At 34.9% G+C, this 17668-nt stretch overlaps 1 protein-coding gene across 2 annotated transcripts in view; it reads left to right on the plus strand.

Moving 5' to 3' along the window:
- The window catches only part of LOC120426070 (RYamide receptor-like), a 347566-nt gene that overhangs the window by 67083 nt on the left and 262815 nt on the right, over positions 1-17668 (plus strand). For both annotated transcript variants that reach the window (XM_052706153.1, XM_052706152.1), the window contains exon 5: positions 3213-3411. In XM_052706153.1, coding sequence (XP_052562113.1) covers positions 3213-3411 — 199 coding nt within the window. The remainder of the gene's footprint in view (positions 1-3212; positions 3412-17668) is intronic.

Raw genomic sequence — 17668 nt, forward strand, 5'->3', positions numbered from 1 at the left:
ACCAACTTCCTAACGCGATTAAAAACATTCAAACCATTGCAGGTTTCCGCAAAGAATGCATCACTTGGTTTAGAGGATAAATTAATTAAAATGACATTAGTTTACACTGATCAGGAGTTTAGAATTTAATTAATATATTAGAAAAAAAATGCTTTTCTGGTTTTCAACAAAGTGTACTAATTTAAAAGGATAATTCCTTACTCTACATGAATAATAAATAAATGAAATGAAATCTTCAATGTTTTGGACTCGTTGGAAAGGTCTTTTCATAATCTAACCAACGATGGGTCGGATGGTGCATCCGGACATAGTTTACATACATTTAAGTGAGATCCGGCTTCCAAAAAGTACATCAATATCACTAAATTGGCCATATCTCGAGACAGGGTAGCCAGATCTCCAATGTTTTGGACTTGTTGGAAAGGTATTTTGATAAACTAACCATTGATGGGTCGGATAGAGGAGCCGGACATAGTTTACATACATTTAAGTGAGATCCGGCTTCCAAAAAGTACATCAATATCACTTAAGTGGCCATATCTCGAAACAGGGTTGCCAGATCTTCAATGTTTTGGACTCGTTGGAAAGGTCTTTTTATAACCTAACCAACGATGGGTCGGATGGTGCATCCGGACATAGTTTACATACATTTAAGTGAGATCCGGCTTCCAAAAAGTACATCAATATCACTAAATTGGCCATATCTCGAGACAGGGTAGCCAGATCTCCAATGTTTTGGACTTGTTGGAAAGGTATTTTGATAAACTAACCATTGATGGGTCGGATAGAGGAGCCGGACATAGTTTACATACATTTAAGTGAGATCCGGCTTCCAAAAAGTACATCAATATCACTTAAGTGGCCATATCTCGAAACAGGGTTGCCAGATCTTCAATGTTTTGGACTCGTTGGAAAGGTCTTTTCATAACCTAACCAACGATGGGTTGGATGGTGGAGCCGGACATAGTTTACATACATTTAAGTGAGATCCGGCTACCAAAAAGTACATCAATATCACTTAAGTGGCCATATCTCGAGACAGGGTTGCCAGATCTCCAATGTTTTGGACTCGTTGGAAAGGTCTTTTGATAACCTAACCAACGATGGGTCGGATGGTGGATCCGGGCATAGTTTACATAAATTTAAGTGAGATCCGGCTTCCAAAAAGTTCATCAAAATCACTTAAGTGGCCATATCTCGAGACAGGGTTGCCAGATCTCCAATATTTTGGACTTGTTGGAAAGGTCTTTTAATAACCTAACCAACGATGGGTCGGATAGTGGAGCCGGACATAGTTTACATACTTTTAAGTGAACTCCGGCTTCCAAAAAGTACATCAATATCACTAAATTGGCCATATCTCGAGACAGGGTTGCCAGATCTTCAATGTTTTGGACTCGTTGGAAAGGTATTTTTATAACCTAATCAACGATGGGTCGGATGGTGGATCCGGACATAGTTTACATACATTTAAGTGAGATCCGGCTTCCAAAAAGTACATCAATATCACTTAAGTGGCCATATCTCGAGACAGGGTTGCCAGATCTCCAGTGTTTTGGACTCGTTGGAAAGGTCTTTTGATAACCTAACCAACGATGGGTCGTATGGTGGATCTGGACAAAGTTTACATACATTTAAGTGAGATCCGGATATATGTGAAAACACATTTTTATACATAACTTTTGAACTACTTATCGAAACTTCAATCTGTATAAAACTCGATCCATGGGACCCTAAACCAGGTCGAATGCAACAGGTTCGGGTCAAATCGGTTCAGCCAGAGCCGAGAAACATGAGCTAGTCTGTTGGTCACATACATACATACACACACACATACACACACATATACACACAGACATTTGTTCAGTTTTTGATTCTGAGTCGATATGTATACATGAAGGTGGGTCTACGACGTTTTTATACAAAGTTCATTTTTAGAGCAGGATTATAGCCTTACCTCAGTGAGGAAGGCAAAGCACACTTAAAAAGTTTTAAAAACTCTGCCATTTTCCGTTACTCGACTGTAACATTTTTTGGAACATGTCATTTGATGGGAAATTTAATGTACTTTTCGAATTTACATTGACCCAGAAGGGTCATTTTTTCATTTTGAACAAAATTTTTAATTTTAACATTTCATGATTTTTCTATCTTTGCAGGAATATTTTTTAGAGTGTTACAATGTTCTACAAAGTTGTAGAGCAGACAATTACAAAAATTTTGATATGTAAACATAAGGGGTTTTCTTATAAACATCACAAGTTATCGCGATTTTACGAAAAAAAAGTTTTCGTCATTCTCGTTTTCGCACGCGGCGCGTCGAAAACCCCAGTTTTATTTTCAAAAAATCGTGTCTCGGAATATTAAAAATATAACTTCACTATTTTTTTTATATAAAATGTAAAATTTTCTGAGGAATCCGAAAAAAAATATTTTCAAATATAGGCTCATTGTTCCAGCATTTCAAGTTTTCATTCGACCGTTTCAAATGTTAAGCTAGATATTTGAAACTTCTTACTATTTTTCCTTGAAAGCCTATCTAATACCCTTTTGCTTGCGTCCAAGTCAGCTAAAATCGGTTGAAATGGTGCGGAGTTATGATTTTTTGAAAAACATGGGTTTTGCGAAAATGGCCAATTTTCGTACCACCCTTATTATTTCGGTCAAGGAACCCCCAGAAAATTTTTGAGTCCTATCGGAGAATTTTTTTTTTTCGAATAATGCTGTTTTAGTGGGGAATTTCCATTTATTAAAATATAAACAAATCCAAAGTTTCGATTGTCCGAAATGAAATTTTGTCAAGGCCTTCGGATAATCCAGTCTGGACTGTAGTGTGGTTATTTTAATTGCATTTCAAACAGTCCACAATTTGACTTCTGTTTGCATACGAGTTTATCTATTCACTTCCACAAGGGAAGCACGCTTACAGATTGCTATTTGCCAAGCAAACAAAGGAAGGTCACGTTCCTGACATTTTTTGGGAAATGGTTTTATTCCCGCCACTTCCTCTGAATCAATACCCAGCCTCAAACTAGTACGCGTTTGTGTGGGTGTGTACACTGTTAATTCACAGTTGTGTTTGGATACACTCTTGTAGGGAATAAGTTTTTAAATTTATTAAAAATATTCTGTTTTTAAGATTACTCTTTAAATTTTTAATATTTGATTTAATTTTACACACGTGTTCTTCTCTGTCCCCACCCGCAAAACAGACCGGTCTGCCAGGAGAGCTGGCCCTCGCAGGTCCAGGAGGGCTACTACTCGACGACGCTGCTGATGACACAGTTCGTGATACCGCTGCTGGTGCTGATTTACACCTACACCCGGATCGCGATCGTCGTCTGGGGCAAGCGACCTCCCGGCGAGGCGGAAAACTCCCGCGACCAGCGGATGGCCAAATCGAAGCGCAAGGTAGGTGGAACCGGACGAGGAAAATTCCGATGAAAAGCGGGACGGTTGGCCTGTGGAATGCCGGAAAAGTCAATTATGTTAAACTTTTTGGGGCCAAGCCGGGCCCTTTGAGGGAGTAGCTGGGGAATTTGAATCGTTTGTTTTTGATGAGGGAGGTTCTCTCAAATAACATCCTGAGCGACTGGGCTTCACTCGATATTTAATTCAATTATTGGAGATCGTGTCATAGGTACCAATATTTCATCAATTTACTTCCATTCAAAATGTTTACTTGCTGTTGGTAGAAGCTCGTTGAATCTATCTTCCAAGAATAAAAAAATAACAATATCAATTGATAATAATGTCAATAACTGGAACAAAAACATCAACAACAAAAATTGATAACGGACAAGAAGATGACGCTGCAACAAGAAAAGGTCACAAATTCACCAAATTACCACAGCGGGTTCCAATCAGTCGTAAGTCGTATTAAATCATAACAAAGTTTCGGGAAATGACTTTCCAGCAAATGTTGCCGGGATACGAAATTGCACTCGCTTGGGAGACTTTATTACGATTTGGGATGAGGGGGTGTTTTGTGGGGTAAAATTAATAAATTACCCAGTGAACCGTAATCGACGTAAATATAATCGAAAAGCAATATCGACGCCGCTCAAAAGTTGTGACTTTTCCCACCCTCTCCACACCCGTTAAAAGTTGGGAAGTTTCCTTCCGAGAGGGGAAGGCCCCAGATGAAAAGGTCAAAATTGCGGGAAGGGGAGGGTGGGGTGAAACGTAATGAATCATCATTTCTGTTTACAGAGGAGCAGCAATGCTCCCTTGCCGAGAGCAGATGTCGAAGAAGTGCTCCGTCATTGATGAGTCCTTAAGCTATCGGGATGCCTATTCGCCTTTGGGGGGTATCCTTTTTTTCGGGATAAATTTCCTAGAAGGATATTCGTCGTATTTGATGGAGCGTCGGATGAACCACAGATAAACAGAACGCAACCGAAAATATTCCGAAAGAGTCGAGTGCGTTCACAACGAGATGGCCTCAAAAATAATTTCTTAGAAAAGCGCTCCAACAACTTCCAAGTAGTGGCCAAAGATCATTTTCCTCATTCTGTCCGCACAAAAGCGGTAATCCAAAGCTCATCACTCGCAAAGCCTAATTCCCAAACCAGCTCAGACTTGTCAATATTTTCTCGTCGCTCAAAGAAGAGAATTCCACGAAATTTCATTTGCCCTGCCTCCGACGATGCAGCCAAACCTCGAGTGTTCAAACATCCTGTATTTTTTTCGATCCTCTTCGGAATTCCGTACAGGTCACATGGCCCCATGAGAGGAGAAACAAACATTTCGCTCTCTCTATATCCGTCTGACCAGCCAGCCCGGGGGGATTAGAGCGTCACTTGACTGACCTGGCCACCACCTGGACAGGATTTGTGTGTGGGCAAGAAGTGCTCACCTGCTCGGGTATATCCGTTCGTAGCTTGAAAGATGTTTGTCATCTCACCGAGATCTGGAAGCATCTGAGCAGGGGTCATCTCTAGAGTACGAAATGAAACAATGTTGTTACTTTCTGAGATGTTCCGATACGCAGAGGCTTAAAAAATTAGTACAGTTCAGGCTCGATTATCGATGTAAAAACTCACTTTGGATAATTGAATCACGCATTGTTGTCTTATTTTCAATTTTTAATCTTAAGGGAGCGTTCTTTCATTAGGGGAAATATACCCATTTTAAGCCTAATAAGCGGTCGTGTTTGAATGATGCTGGAAAATCTGGAGTGTTCCTTGAAATTTACTAAAACCAAGTAGGGGAAATCTACCCTTTCCAATCAAACACCTATCTTCGTCATATGGAGAGTTTGATGCTCGATTAAAGCTCCAAAAATACTATTTGGGCTATAAACTTACCAGCAACAGCACCGCCTCGAGTAAGCACGCAAATGTATGCCACTTACTGGCCAAAAAGATCACATTTAATGCACTTTTGATCATAATTTGTATTTTGCGAGACCACTTCTCATCATTTTGTTGGCACACACAGTGACACACACGAGAATCCCTCAAACGCTTAATGAATATCGCCAAAATTAACTTTTCACTTTCGCTTACTTTTTCACGGCGCTTAAGATATGAAATTGCTTCCAACTACCGGCAACATGTTCTTTTGATCATTAGTAAGGCACTCACTTGAAGAATAATCCCGAAAAATGTAATAAATTAGCAAGCGCCATCAAAAAAACAAACGCGCCAAGTCGTTTGACGTTTCAATTTTCACTTTGCATTCCAAACGAAGGCTGAAGAAAACCGAGCGAGAGACGAAGGCAAAAAAGAACAAAGGCTGGCCGTCAACACCACCAGCAGCACAGCCAGCGATGCCAGGAAACTTTCCCTATAAATGCCACTTTTCGTGAGTGTTCGTTTGAACTGTCAGCGCAAATGGCAACACTCGACAGAGTGTTGGAAGAAAAAAGAACTAAGCCGATATTAGAAAAATGGGCGTGGCCCAATGCATTCGCCTCGATTAGAATACCCTTGGGAATTTTTTTTTGTTAAATGCTTGGTAAAGAAATAGAATAACTTTTAGTGAAAGTGAAAATAAACAGAAATGTTCACAAAAATTTGCTCTACTCGTTGGTGTACTTGGTTTTAGTAAAATTCAAGGGAGACTCTAGATTATCCAGCATCATTCAAACACGACCGCTTATTAGGATTAAAATGGGTAGATTTCCCCTACAACAAGGAGTAGAGCAATTTTTTGTGAACATTTCTGTTTATTTCCACTTTTATTAAAAGTTCTGCTATTCCTTTTACAAGCATTTGAAACAAATATTTCTCAAATGAATTATAATCAGTAGAGTGCATTGGGCCACGCCCATTTTCCTATTTTCAGCTTAGTTCTTTTTTCTTCCAGCGCTCTTTTGGGTCTGCTTAGTGCTGCCAAAATTGATGAAATTTTAAGCGAACACTCACGAAAAGTAGCATTCATAGAGAAAATTTCCTGGTATCACTGGCTCACTCCAACAGGCGCTGCTGGTGGTGTTGGTGGCAACCCTTTGTTCTTTATTTGCCTTCGCTTGTCGCTCAATATTCTTCAGCCTTCGATTGGAATGGGTCGTCAAAATTCAAACGTCAAAAGGCTTGGCGCGTTTGTTTTTTCGATGGCGCTTGCTAATTATTTACATGTTTCGAGATTATTTTTCAAGTGAGTGACTAACTAAAGTGCGCAAGTGAAAAAATATTGATGGCGACTTTCGTTGAGCAGTTAACCTCTCATCTTGCGTGTGGATGTGTGTGCCACCAAAATGATGAGAAATGGTCTCGTAAAATAGAAATTATGATCAAAAGTGCATTAAATTTGATCTTTTTGGCCAGTGATTGGCATACATTTGCGTGCTTACTTGAGACGGTGCTGTTGCTGGTAGGTTTATAGCCTAAAAAGTATTTTTGGAGTTTTAATCGAGCATCAAACTCTCCATATGACGAAAATAGGTGTTTGATTAGAAAGGGTATATTTCCCCTATGTAATGCAAAAAATGAATTTTTGGACCCCCTCCACACTCGTAACAAAATTTCCATACAAATTTAAAAAAAAAATATATGGAGCGTAACACGCTCTTAACTTCAAGATTGCGGTCTAAATGGCGGTGTTCAACAGGCAACCAACTGTTCAAATTGGACTAAAATGTGGTTGCAGAACTTAAACTTGATGTTAAAAGGATCATCGAGTGTGGACAGTTTTGTTTTTTTTTCGTAGAACACAAATATCTCATTACAAAATCCAAAACAGATAAAACATCAGAAATCAGAAATGTTTTGATTTTTTTTATAACCATCCTGGAGCTTGGACTGTCCCGAGTCAGAGAAACTGTTTTTCAAAATTTTCTATCGATAGACAAGTTGATTTTATCTCATTTTGAAGTTTTTATACAATATAGTTAAGCTGGTATCTCGAAAAAGTATCAAAAAAATCGCTGAAATAAAGATGTTTTTTTGTTTTTACATATTTAATCAAAATATTAGTTTAGAGTTCCCTAAACATGTCTTCAATATCCTACATCATGGAAAATGTTTATCTTGGTCGTCAGTTTCAATAATAGCTGCAAAATAGTTTTTTTCATCTTGAAACATCAATTTGATTCCTGTTTATCTAAACTGTTGACGTGGATTTGTAAACAATAGCATCTAGAATAAATTTGCAGAATAAACATTACTATTACACCAAGTCTGAGGAAAGTTAAAAATTGTAGTGTACAAAAAGCTGCAAATTTTTAAAATTGTGTTATTTTGTTCCCTTTTTGTCCTAATCAACTACTTAGATCATTTTCAGTTAGACAAATCAAAAATCCTGAGGTGAATTTTAATATTATTTTATTTGTAGAAACTCGTTTAGAAATTATAGTACATCTCACAAAATTCGGCTAAGCGACGTAAGCGTATTGTAACAATTTTGAGTATTTTTGGCCAACCTGATGCGGCAGGAATCACCCTAATGACCGAACAAAAATTGTATATGGAACTAGATAGGGCTAACGGGAATTTGAAGCCGATTCGAGCACCGACCCGAGTTTGACCATGCCGTTTCAATTCAATTCAATTGTGTTTTTGTTAGAATTTAACTGTTCTGCTCCAGGATGTTACATTTGCCATTCAGAGATTTGGAGAACCTTTCAACTGAGATCAATTCATAAGCCTTTGCAGGGAGGATACATATTTCTACGTTTAGATTTTGATAACTGGGTGTTCTTTTAGGGAAAATAAATTTTGAGCAAAAAACCCTAGATAACCATGCCGTTTGCGCAGGAAATTTAATCAAAAAGTACAACTTTTCAAAACAACTTTCAGCACTAATATAAGTGCTATAGAGTTGAACTTTTCAGCACTTGTATTATAAAGTAATCTTTTTCAAGAGTGTTGATTTTTGGCAATGTTTTTTTTTAATTATTGAGAATTTGACCGTCAATTACCAAGACTGTTAAAAAGTAACACAGAAAAAAAAGTTGAATTTTGGAAAATTGAAAATTTGGTAGGTTGAATATTACATCTTTCTTTGAGTAACATTACATAAAAAATGTGTAAAAATGTTAAACTGATGAATATTTATCGAAAACTGATGAAAATTCATCATTTTCTGGGGTAAAATTAATCTTTTTTTTTATACAAAATCTGTCATGAATCATTTTTTTTCTGTGAAAGGCTAACCTAAAAAAATGAAAAGACTCTTCCTAACAACTGTATTCCTGAAACTTTCCCTTTTAATAGATTTGATTGAAAATAAAAATAAATTTAACACTTTTGGTTGGCAAATTTTCATATTTAACATGTTTTTTTGGATGATTTTTTGAGTACATTTTTAATTTTCAGAAAAAACACATTTTCGTATCGGAATTTTAAAACTCTGCGAAAAATGTTTGTCTTTTACTTTTTAAAGCTGAAAAGAAGTCAAATTAAACATATTAAAAAAATTGAAATGTTTATCTGTGGTAAAAAATATTGTATTTAAAAAAACATATTTTCCTTAAATGTTTACATTTATTTCTGAACTTCTAACTTTGCTGAAGACACTAAAAAGATCAGAAAATCAGATTTTCGAATATTGACTTAATTTTTTTTGTGGCTGCCAAATATGTATGGAGTGTTATATGGGTGAATAAAGGTACAAAAAAGTTTCTTTATTCGTAGTGATGGCGTTTATAAAGTTCTAGCTATACAAAACCTTAAAAAAATAACATGAAATGGTTTCGCGAAGAATTGCTCAACTTTCAAATGTCGTCCCTATTGGTCCGTTATTAAATATAATACATAATGATTTTGTTGTGAAATTTTCTGAACTTTTTGTTCAAATTTAAATTTAAAATTAAAAGTGACATTTGCAAAAAAATTAATGCAAAATTATGCCCATTTAAATAATTGTCTTTTAAAAAAATATTCCTGTTTAACTTTTGACTTTATGATTATTTTATTGTGAAAGAACTGTGATTGTGTGCCAAACATCAATTTTAACAATATTGTTCTATCGTAAGTTTTGATTTAACTTAGGCTGGTACAAATTTTATTTAAAGTTTTGTGTCTTCCACCCCTTCAAAGCTGGGCCGAAAAAGCAGGGGTATAAAAATTAATATTTTGTCCGAAAAACTTCATAGTTTCAATGAAAATTTAAGTGTAATAAGCTGAAATAAATTTTAAATTCATTAACTTGCGCTTAGAATCATGTTCAGAATGTTTAAGTTAATTTGAAAACCTTTTGAAATTTTAAATTTTTTCGATGTTTATTATTGCAAAAAGTTTTTTTTTCGCTAAAATTTTTGTTGTCGTCAAATTATACATTTTTGATTGCAAAACAACTGAACTGGTGTGAAATGCATTTTAAAACACTTTTTCCATGCAAATGTTGAAACTATGGCTTGTTATTTCAATATTCGGCATCGGCCTTATTAAAAATTTATCAGATTTTGTTTATTTTTTTACATTTCACATAATTTTATTTCATTTTATCCTGTTGTTCTTAAAAAATAATATAAATTGCTTGTAATAGCTTGAAAAAAAAAAAAACTATTTAAGATAATTATTTAAGTTCATATTCTCATTCTTATTTGCATTTCATTTGTTTTTTCACATTTACAAAATTGAAAGGCTTCTACGTAACTTATGAATTCCCCCTCTCGACTTGATGGTCAGTAGCAACGAACCATCCCCAAATTGGATCACTGGACTGTTCCTGAAGATTCCACTGCTGTCGAGACGTTTCCGGTTGTGAGTGTTTTTTTTTGGTCAAGGTGCAGACACTGTGCGGAGAATGTTTTTCTAAAGTGTGTCCAGAGCACAACTTTGTGGTGCGGATGTGATTTCGAGAAATGTTACGGAATTCGGTTTGGTTTCCCGGATTGAGGTTAACCTCTCTAAAATTTTTCGTCTGTAAATGTGGGAAGATAGCCAGAATCTGCACGTTCTTGTGGTGTGTGTGTGATGTTCCCCACTTGTTGTTTGGAGGTTGGGAAAATTCGCTGTTTTAGAGCTCCACGTGGGAACGAATCTATTATTAAGGATGTGTATTGCTGGGAGATGTGATTTATGGCAACACGCTCTGGATGTACGGACGAATTTTATGGCCGAAGGAGCATAAATTTGAATAACTTTGGTCTGCACGGAAGTAGTTTACTGGGCAGTAATGGCTCGCATCGTTTTTCGCTACCAACTTTTTGAAGGAAAATATCTTGATAATCGATATTGAACCATAAGATGTTGTTCTTCGTGCCCCAAAAGCGTTAACGTCAGCTTGAAGTGAGGAATTTAATATTGACAGAGAGAATACACATTTCATCGACATGAAAAATTTCCAAGAAATGTTGATGCGGTGGAACACTCGCGAATATTGATACTGTGGGCGAATATTTTTTAGGGTTTTTTTGTCTAACTTAAAACAGATTTTTTGCAGATTCTCGTTATAAATGTTTAACAAAAAAATAATTGAAACCACATTTTGTAACATTGGGTTAAGTCCAAAAGAGCAACAGTTACACTTTGCATGTAGGCTTCAAACGTTTCAACTCTTGTTTGCTCCTTTTCAGATCCTCTCGAACTCTCAGCAAAGGGTGCATCGTCGCGAGGTTAAAACGCGATTCGAGCGCATTTTTTTTCTCGATACTGTTTGTTGTTGTTTATTTCACCGAAAATCACCTCTTTGAAGGTTTCTTGTGCAAAAAACGAAACGAGTTGTGTGACTTGATGGCTTTTCCCGGTATAGATTACCGAGATTGACGGATTTTGATCTTTTTTTTCTTGGATTTTGATCTTGCTTGTGCGGATGGGGACGTTTCATCGAGGTGGAATATGTTTTGTACCACAACAAGTATGATTTGTTTTTGAAGGTATTCGGCAAACGAGTCTTCTAATGCAAAAATCGTGATCCAATCAGAAAAAAAAGATGGATTGGCTTGTAGAACATTTAGCAATTTCAGCCAAATATTCTTTTTCCATTTTTTTAATTGTAACACAAATAAATATACTCATTTGTTTCTCTGAACTTAATTGCTCACAGTAGCAAAGATGTCCCAAAAGTCCCAAAAGTGTTTGATTAATAAGTAAATGAAAACGTTTTTCTAAGTTGCGCATGAAACAAATAAGGTTTTGTTGACAGTGTTTGGAATGGCAAACTTAGGTGGAATAAATTGTTATCTTTGGTTTCTTCGGCAAAGTTGTAGAAGAGAAAATTTCATGAAAGTTTGTCCAAAACAACAAATTTCAAGCTCTTAATCTACGTGTGATATACGCCATTTTTGCAAACTTAGTAGAAAAAAGCACTTTTGTGAAAACTTTTTTTTTCGCAAAAAAATTGTTTCCGTCAAATACATTTTTTGAAAACTGATGATTGCAAAACAACTGAAAAATTCATTTTAGAACACTTTCAGTCAAGTGTTGAAAATATGGCTTGTTATTACAATTTTTTTATAATTTTTCCCTCGAATCACGCAAATAACAACCCAAATGGCATTTTTCGCATAATTACTTATTTAAAAAATCTTTTTCAATTTCTAAGGATGCTTTTGGCATAGGACTGGATATTTTAAACTATTAATTTTTTGCTTAAATAGAACCTTTTATTTTAAGTAGTTTTTATTATTTATATAATACATCCATGGTTGTAGCCCGCCTGAACCCAATCATGGTGAACTGCATAAAACTTTCATGAAAATATCTACGGAACATACTAAACTTAAACTATTATTCATGAAAAATCAGTTTGTTCGATAAATTTAAAAACGGCACCACATTTTTGTGAAAAAAATGCATATGTTGCATTTTTTATGGGTCATACTGAAAATGTAGAAAATCTAGAAAATTTATAATGAAGAAAATTTATTTATTCTGCTTAAAAGTTTGAAATTTCAACATGCGGAAATCGAAATGTTTAACATTGTGGGTTTTTTTTTTCTCGAAATACCAAGTTGCCTTACAGATTTGCCAAATAGGCTGAAATTTGGAGCTAAGACTCTCAAGACATTTCCCGTGTGCAGAAAAACAAAAAGGACTCTCTAAAAAAGTACTTTGGAAATAAACAGTTTCAAGTTTAAAAATTCAAGTACAAAATTTATAACTTTTTAAAATAAATGTTCGTAGCCCTTTCAAAGGGTCCCTCTTGATTTTAAAATTTCAAAATATTTAAACCAAAATAGCAGAAAAATATTACAAAAGTTTCATTTTCTTAACATTGAAATAAGACCAAATTGTGTGTTGGGCTGACTGACGGACCATAAGCATGCTGCAGTGTTGCTATGTTTTGTGGATAAATATTAAGTCTGGTACAAATTGTATTGAAAGTTTTCGTCCTGCGGCTCTGGCTGAAGTCGAGGGGTCACACAATAAAAAACAAAAATCTAAACACATCATCATAGTTATGGTACAATCAAAAAATCATAAAATATCAATGAATTAATGCAAACATATTTTTTTTTTGTTGCAAAATGTTTAAGGGTTTACATACATGTAAATCGACAAAAAAAAGTCAGAGGTTGTTGTGAGCACACACTTTATTTTATTTAAAATCTGTTTTCAGGGCATTAAAATATACAGTCTCATTTATTATCAAAACAAATTTGAAGACATTTGGTTGTATCATTGCCGAGATATAGTTATTAAAATTTAGCCGTTTCAAAAAACGGGTGCCACGATATCTCTACTCTGCCCTAACCAATTCGGCTCAACATTTTGGTGAAGACTCGTTAAACCGGTCCTGTGTGCATGACTAAGGGCGATTTTCAAAACACTTATTTAAAAAAAAAGATAAATATATTTTTGTGTTTTTCACAAAAAAAAACGTAATTTTTTTGATTTTTGTATTTTTTCAGAAAGCAAAATTTAGAAATTGGGCTTCGCGGGATATGTCTTGAGAGTCTTCACCCCAAATTTCAGCCAATTTGGTCCATCCTATCTTGAGATATCGTGTCACTCGTAAATCAACTCGGTGTTTCGAGAAAAACGCTCAGAAAGTTTGAAAGTACGCTTTGTGCACGGCAAAATGTTGAGCTTAAATCGTCTCAAACTCAGTTTAAGCATATTATATCTTCATGAAACTTTCAGGAGTGATTGAAAATCATGTTTTCAATGGATTCAATAAATTTTCTGTAATATGAAGTTTTGTGATTTTCTATATTTATGTAACCCCTTAAGCTATGAGCATGGTTATCCGTTCAACGCAGACTCAGACGCAGAACTTTGCGCCTTTCATCATCAGTCTGTCTGGCGTCGATCATTGAACAAAGCAACCCCTCAAGATTGTCAGATTCACAGATCTTGGAAAAATTGAGCTGGGGCAATGTTCTGAGTCTGCGATAATTTTAAATCGATTTTACATTTTGTTTCAATTTTAGTCAACTTTTTTTGCCTCCATTTTTTTAAAGGAAACTCAAAAAGAGGGGATGACAAAAAAATTTAAAATAAATTTGAAATGGCAATGTGTAAAAATATTGAAAAATACCCTAACGAGAAAGATTGCTTCGGAAAAGTAAACTTGGAGATTAAGTGATTAAATTGAATAGTGCCTTAATGAAGCATTTTTTTGTTCATTTGTAGCTTTGATAAGCTACTTTTTCCGACATGTCAAATGTCCACTAGGGTGCCCAGAATATGGGACTTTTTCTCAAAACCTCGCACCACAAACTGATTATTGTTCCTTGAGCTATGAACCAAACTAGTCAACATACTGAAGTTTGTATGGGAAAAATTGAAAAAATGTATGAAAAACCCATCTTTCTTACGATTTGATCTGCACGGTGCGCAATTTCCATCCAAATATTCCCAAAAGTGAGATTTTTTATGAAAATTTAATGCTCTACAACTTTGTACAACATACCAAAGCTGTAAAACTTGATCATGAAAAGTTATTAGCGATTAAAAAAAAAAAATTGTATGAAAAACATTTTTTTCATCAGCTTTAGGCTCGGGTATCAATGGGTTAATCTCAACCAATTTCGCTCAAAATTTGCACAGATGTTTAAAATAATAAAAAAAAAACGTTTTCCGCTTGTGGAGCAGGGGGTCATTTTTTCTGGGCACCCTAATGTCCACTTATGTTTGCTAGCTGAGCATCTGAAGCTTGTAAAAACAACCACATTTGGCAGAGCTCAAACTGATTTATAGAAGCATCAATTGCTTTTTCATAGACTTTAAAAAATGTGGATAACAGTTGAGCAATTCTCTACAAAACCGGCCGATTTCGACCATTTTTATTTTTTGTATTTTTTGATTTGGCTCAAACTTTGTGGGGGCCTTCCCTATGACCAAAGAAGCCATTTTGCATCATTAGTTTGTCCATATAAATTTCCATACAAATTTGGCAGCTGTTCATACAAAAATGGTACGTAAATATTCGAAAATCTGTAACTTTTGAAGGAATTTTTTGATCAATTTGGTGTCTTCGGCAAAGTTGTAGGTATAGTTAAGGACTATTTAGAAAAAAATAGGTACACGGAAAAAAAAATTTCCCGATTTTTTTATTAACTTTTTTTTCACAAAAACTCAAATTCCCAAAATACGTATTTTTTGATTTTCGAGATTTTTTGATATGTTTTAGGGGACAAAAATCCGCAACTTTTGAGCTATAGAGAAACATGGTCAAAAAATCTGCCGCCGAGTTATGATTTTTTGAAAAACTGGTGATTTTTGGAAAAAATCGAAATTTCATACATAAAATTTTGTTGGCCTCATTTTTTAATGCAAAATTGAATTTGCAATCGAAAAGTACTTTACAGATTTTTTGATAAAGGGCTCCGTTTTCAAGATAAAGCCACCGAAAGTTTGATTTTAGCGAAATATTTGCAGTTTTTCAATTTTAAAAAATAGTGACCATGAGTGACCATTTCTAAAAATATTTTTTTTGAAAAGTTCAGAAAATTTGCTATAAAATTGTCTAAGAGACATTGAAGATTAGACCTCTGGTTGCTGAGATACAGCGGCTTAAAGAAAAAGAAACACGAAAATTGAAGTTTTCTAAGTCTCACCCAAACAGCCCACCATTTTCTAATGACGATATCTCAGCAATTAATGGTCCGATTTTCAATGTTAATACATGAAACATTCGTGAAATTTTCCGATCTTTTCGAAAAAAATATTTTGAAAAAAATTAAATCAAGAGTAACATTTTAAAAGGGCCAAACTTTGAATATTATGCCCATTAAAAATGCTAGTATTGATTTATTTTTTTTCAAAATATTTTTTTCGAAAAGATCGGAAAATTTCACGAATGTTTCATGTATTAACATTGAAAATCGGACCATTAATTGCTGAGATATCGTCATTAGAAAATGGTGGGCTGTTTGGGTGAGACTTAGAAAACTTCAATTTTCGTGTTTCTTTTTCTTTAAGCCGCTGTATCTCAGCAACCAGAGGTCCAATCTTCAATGTCTCTTAGACAATTTTATAGCAAATTTTCTGAACTTTTCAAAAAAAATATTTTTAGAAATGGTCACTCATGGTCACTATTTTTTAAAATCGAAAAACTGCAAATATTTCGCTGAAATCAAATTTTCGGTGCCTATATCTTGAAAACGGAGCCCTTTATCAAAAAATCTGTAAAGTACTTTTCGATTGCAAATTCAATTTTGCATTAAAAAATGAGGCCAAAAAAATTTTATGTATGAAATATCGATTTTTTCCAAAAATCACCAGTTTTTCAAAAAATCATAACTCGGCGGCAGATTTTTTGACCATGTTTCTCTATAGCTCAAAAGTTGCGGATTTTTGTCCCCTAAAACATATCAAAAAATCTCGAAAATCAAAAAATACGTATTTTGGGAATTTGAGTTTTTGTAAAAAAAAAGTTAATAAAAAAATCGGAAATTTTTTTTTTCCGTGTACCTATTTTTTTCTAAATAGTCCTTAACAATACCTACAACTTTGCCGAAGACACCAAATTGATTAAAAAATTCCTTCAAAAGTTACAGATTTTCGAATATATACGTACCATTTTTGTATGAACAGCTGCCAAATTTGTATGGAAATTTATATGGACAAACTAATGATGCAAAATGGCTTCTTTGGTCATAGGGAAGGCCCCCACAAAGTTTGAGCCAAATCAAAAAATACAAATAAAATCCATTTCCGGTTTTGGTAGAGAATTGCTCAGTTGTTTTCTTTCCACAGAGTTTCCACCAACAAAATACTTCAAGAAAAATATCATACTTGAAGAAAATTTTGCACCCCGTTTCGAGCAGCATAAATTGTATTATTCTGGTAGCGAGCGTTTTAATCAACACTTAACCGAATAAACTTTGCTCGCAATCAGCATCTGCTCCAACGGTACAGTAGAATTTTATTTTCGAGGGGAGGAAATATGCTGCACAAAAACTGAGCACACATATTTTCATTTTTCGAATCAACTCATAATCAGAAAAATTGGCTAATTAAATGCTGCTATCGTTGAGTTCCGCAGAAACATGCTTAACATGCTTATGTTGATGCTTAATTAATTTGTTTTGTGACCCGTTTCCTGGAGCTTCATTCTAGGCATTATTTCGCCGAAGGCTTTTTTTCAAGCTCATAAAATATCCGTTCAGTGCCTAAAGCAACGATGAAAATGGGACCAACAAACTGTGCAAATTGGAACAGGATCATGCTTAAAACAGGTGGAAAATATGCTGATTGCATTTTCTTTGTTTTAAGGTTAGCTGCGCAGTAATTTCAGACCAAAATTTTAAAATTACAAATTACTTAGAATAAAAAAATGCTTCTCTTTAAAATCCAACGCTGACTTCAACTTGTTGAAACGTTTGACCCTTGAGTAAAACGAGGATTACCATAAACAAGAGTTACTCGTTGAATTTACGAGTAAATTGTTTATGAAACAAAAAAGGTTTTTTTTTTAATTTAATTAAAATAAACCGAAATGTATCAAAAAGTTGAACGCACTGCAAAAGTAGATCAAACTCAAAACTAATGAGAAACGAGAAAAGTTTGAGTCGATAATAATGGGGAAGATAATGGAGCTTGAGCTGAAAAAGAGGGAGGGACGCGAAAAGAGTCAGATGTCAGGCTGAAAGCTTCTGCGATAAGATTGTGGACTCGGTTCGGGACCATAAACGATAATTGCTTCATTATGGGGTGAGTTTGATGGGGAAACTTTGCGCTCGGTGAAACGGTCGTAGAGTTTCTGTCCTGTCGAAAATGACCCTGAAGATGGAAACTTATCGCTGCGTATTATTCTTCTAGGGAAAGTGATTCTTAACGGGGTAATTTGTTAGCTCTGAGTAGGACAATGTCAATCGAATAAGTGATTT

The sequence above is a fragment of the Culex pipiens genome, chromosome 1 (assembly GCF_016801865.2).
Source record: "Culex pipiens pallens isolate TS chromosome 1, TS_CPP_V2, whole genome shotgun sequence".
In the NCBI taxonomy this organism is placed as follows: Eukaryota; Metazoa; Arthropoda; class Insecta; order Diptera; family Culicidae; genus Culex; species Culex pipiens.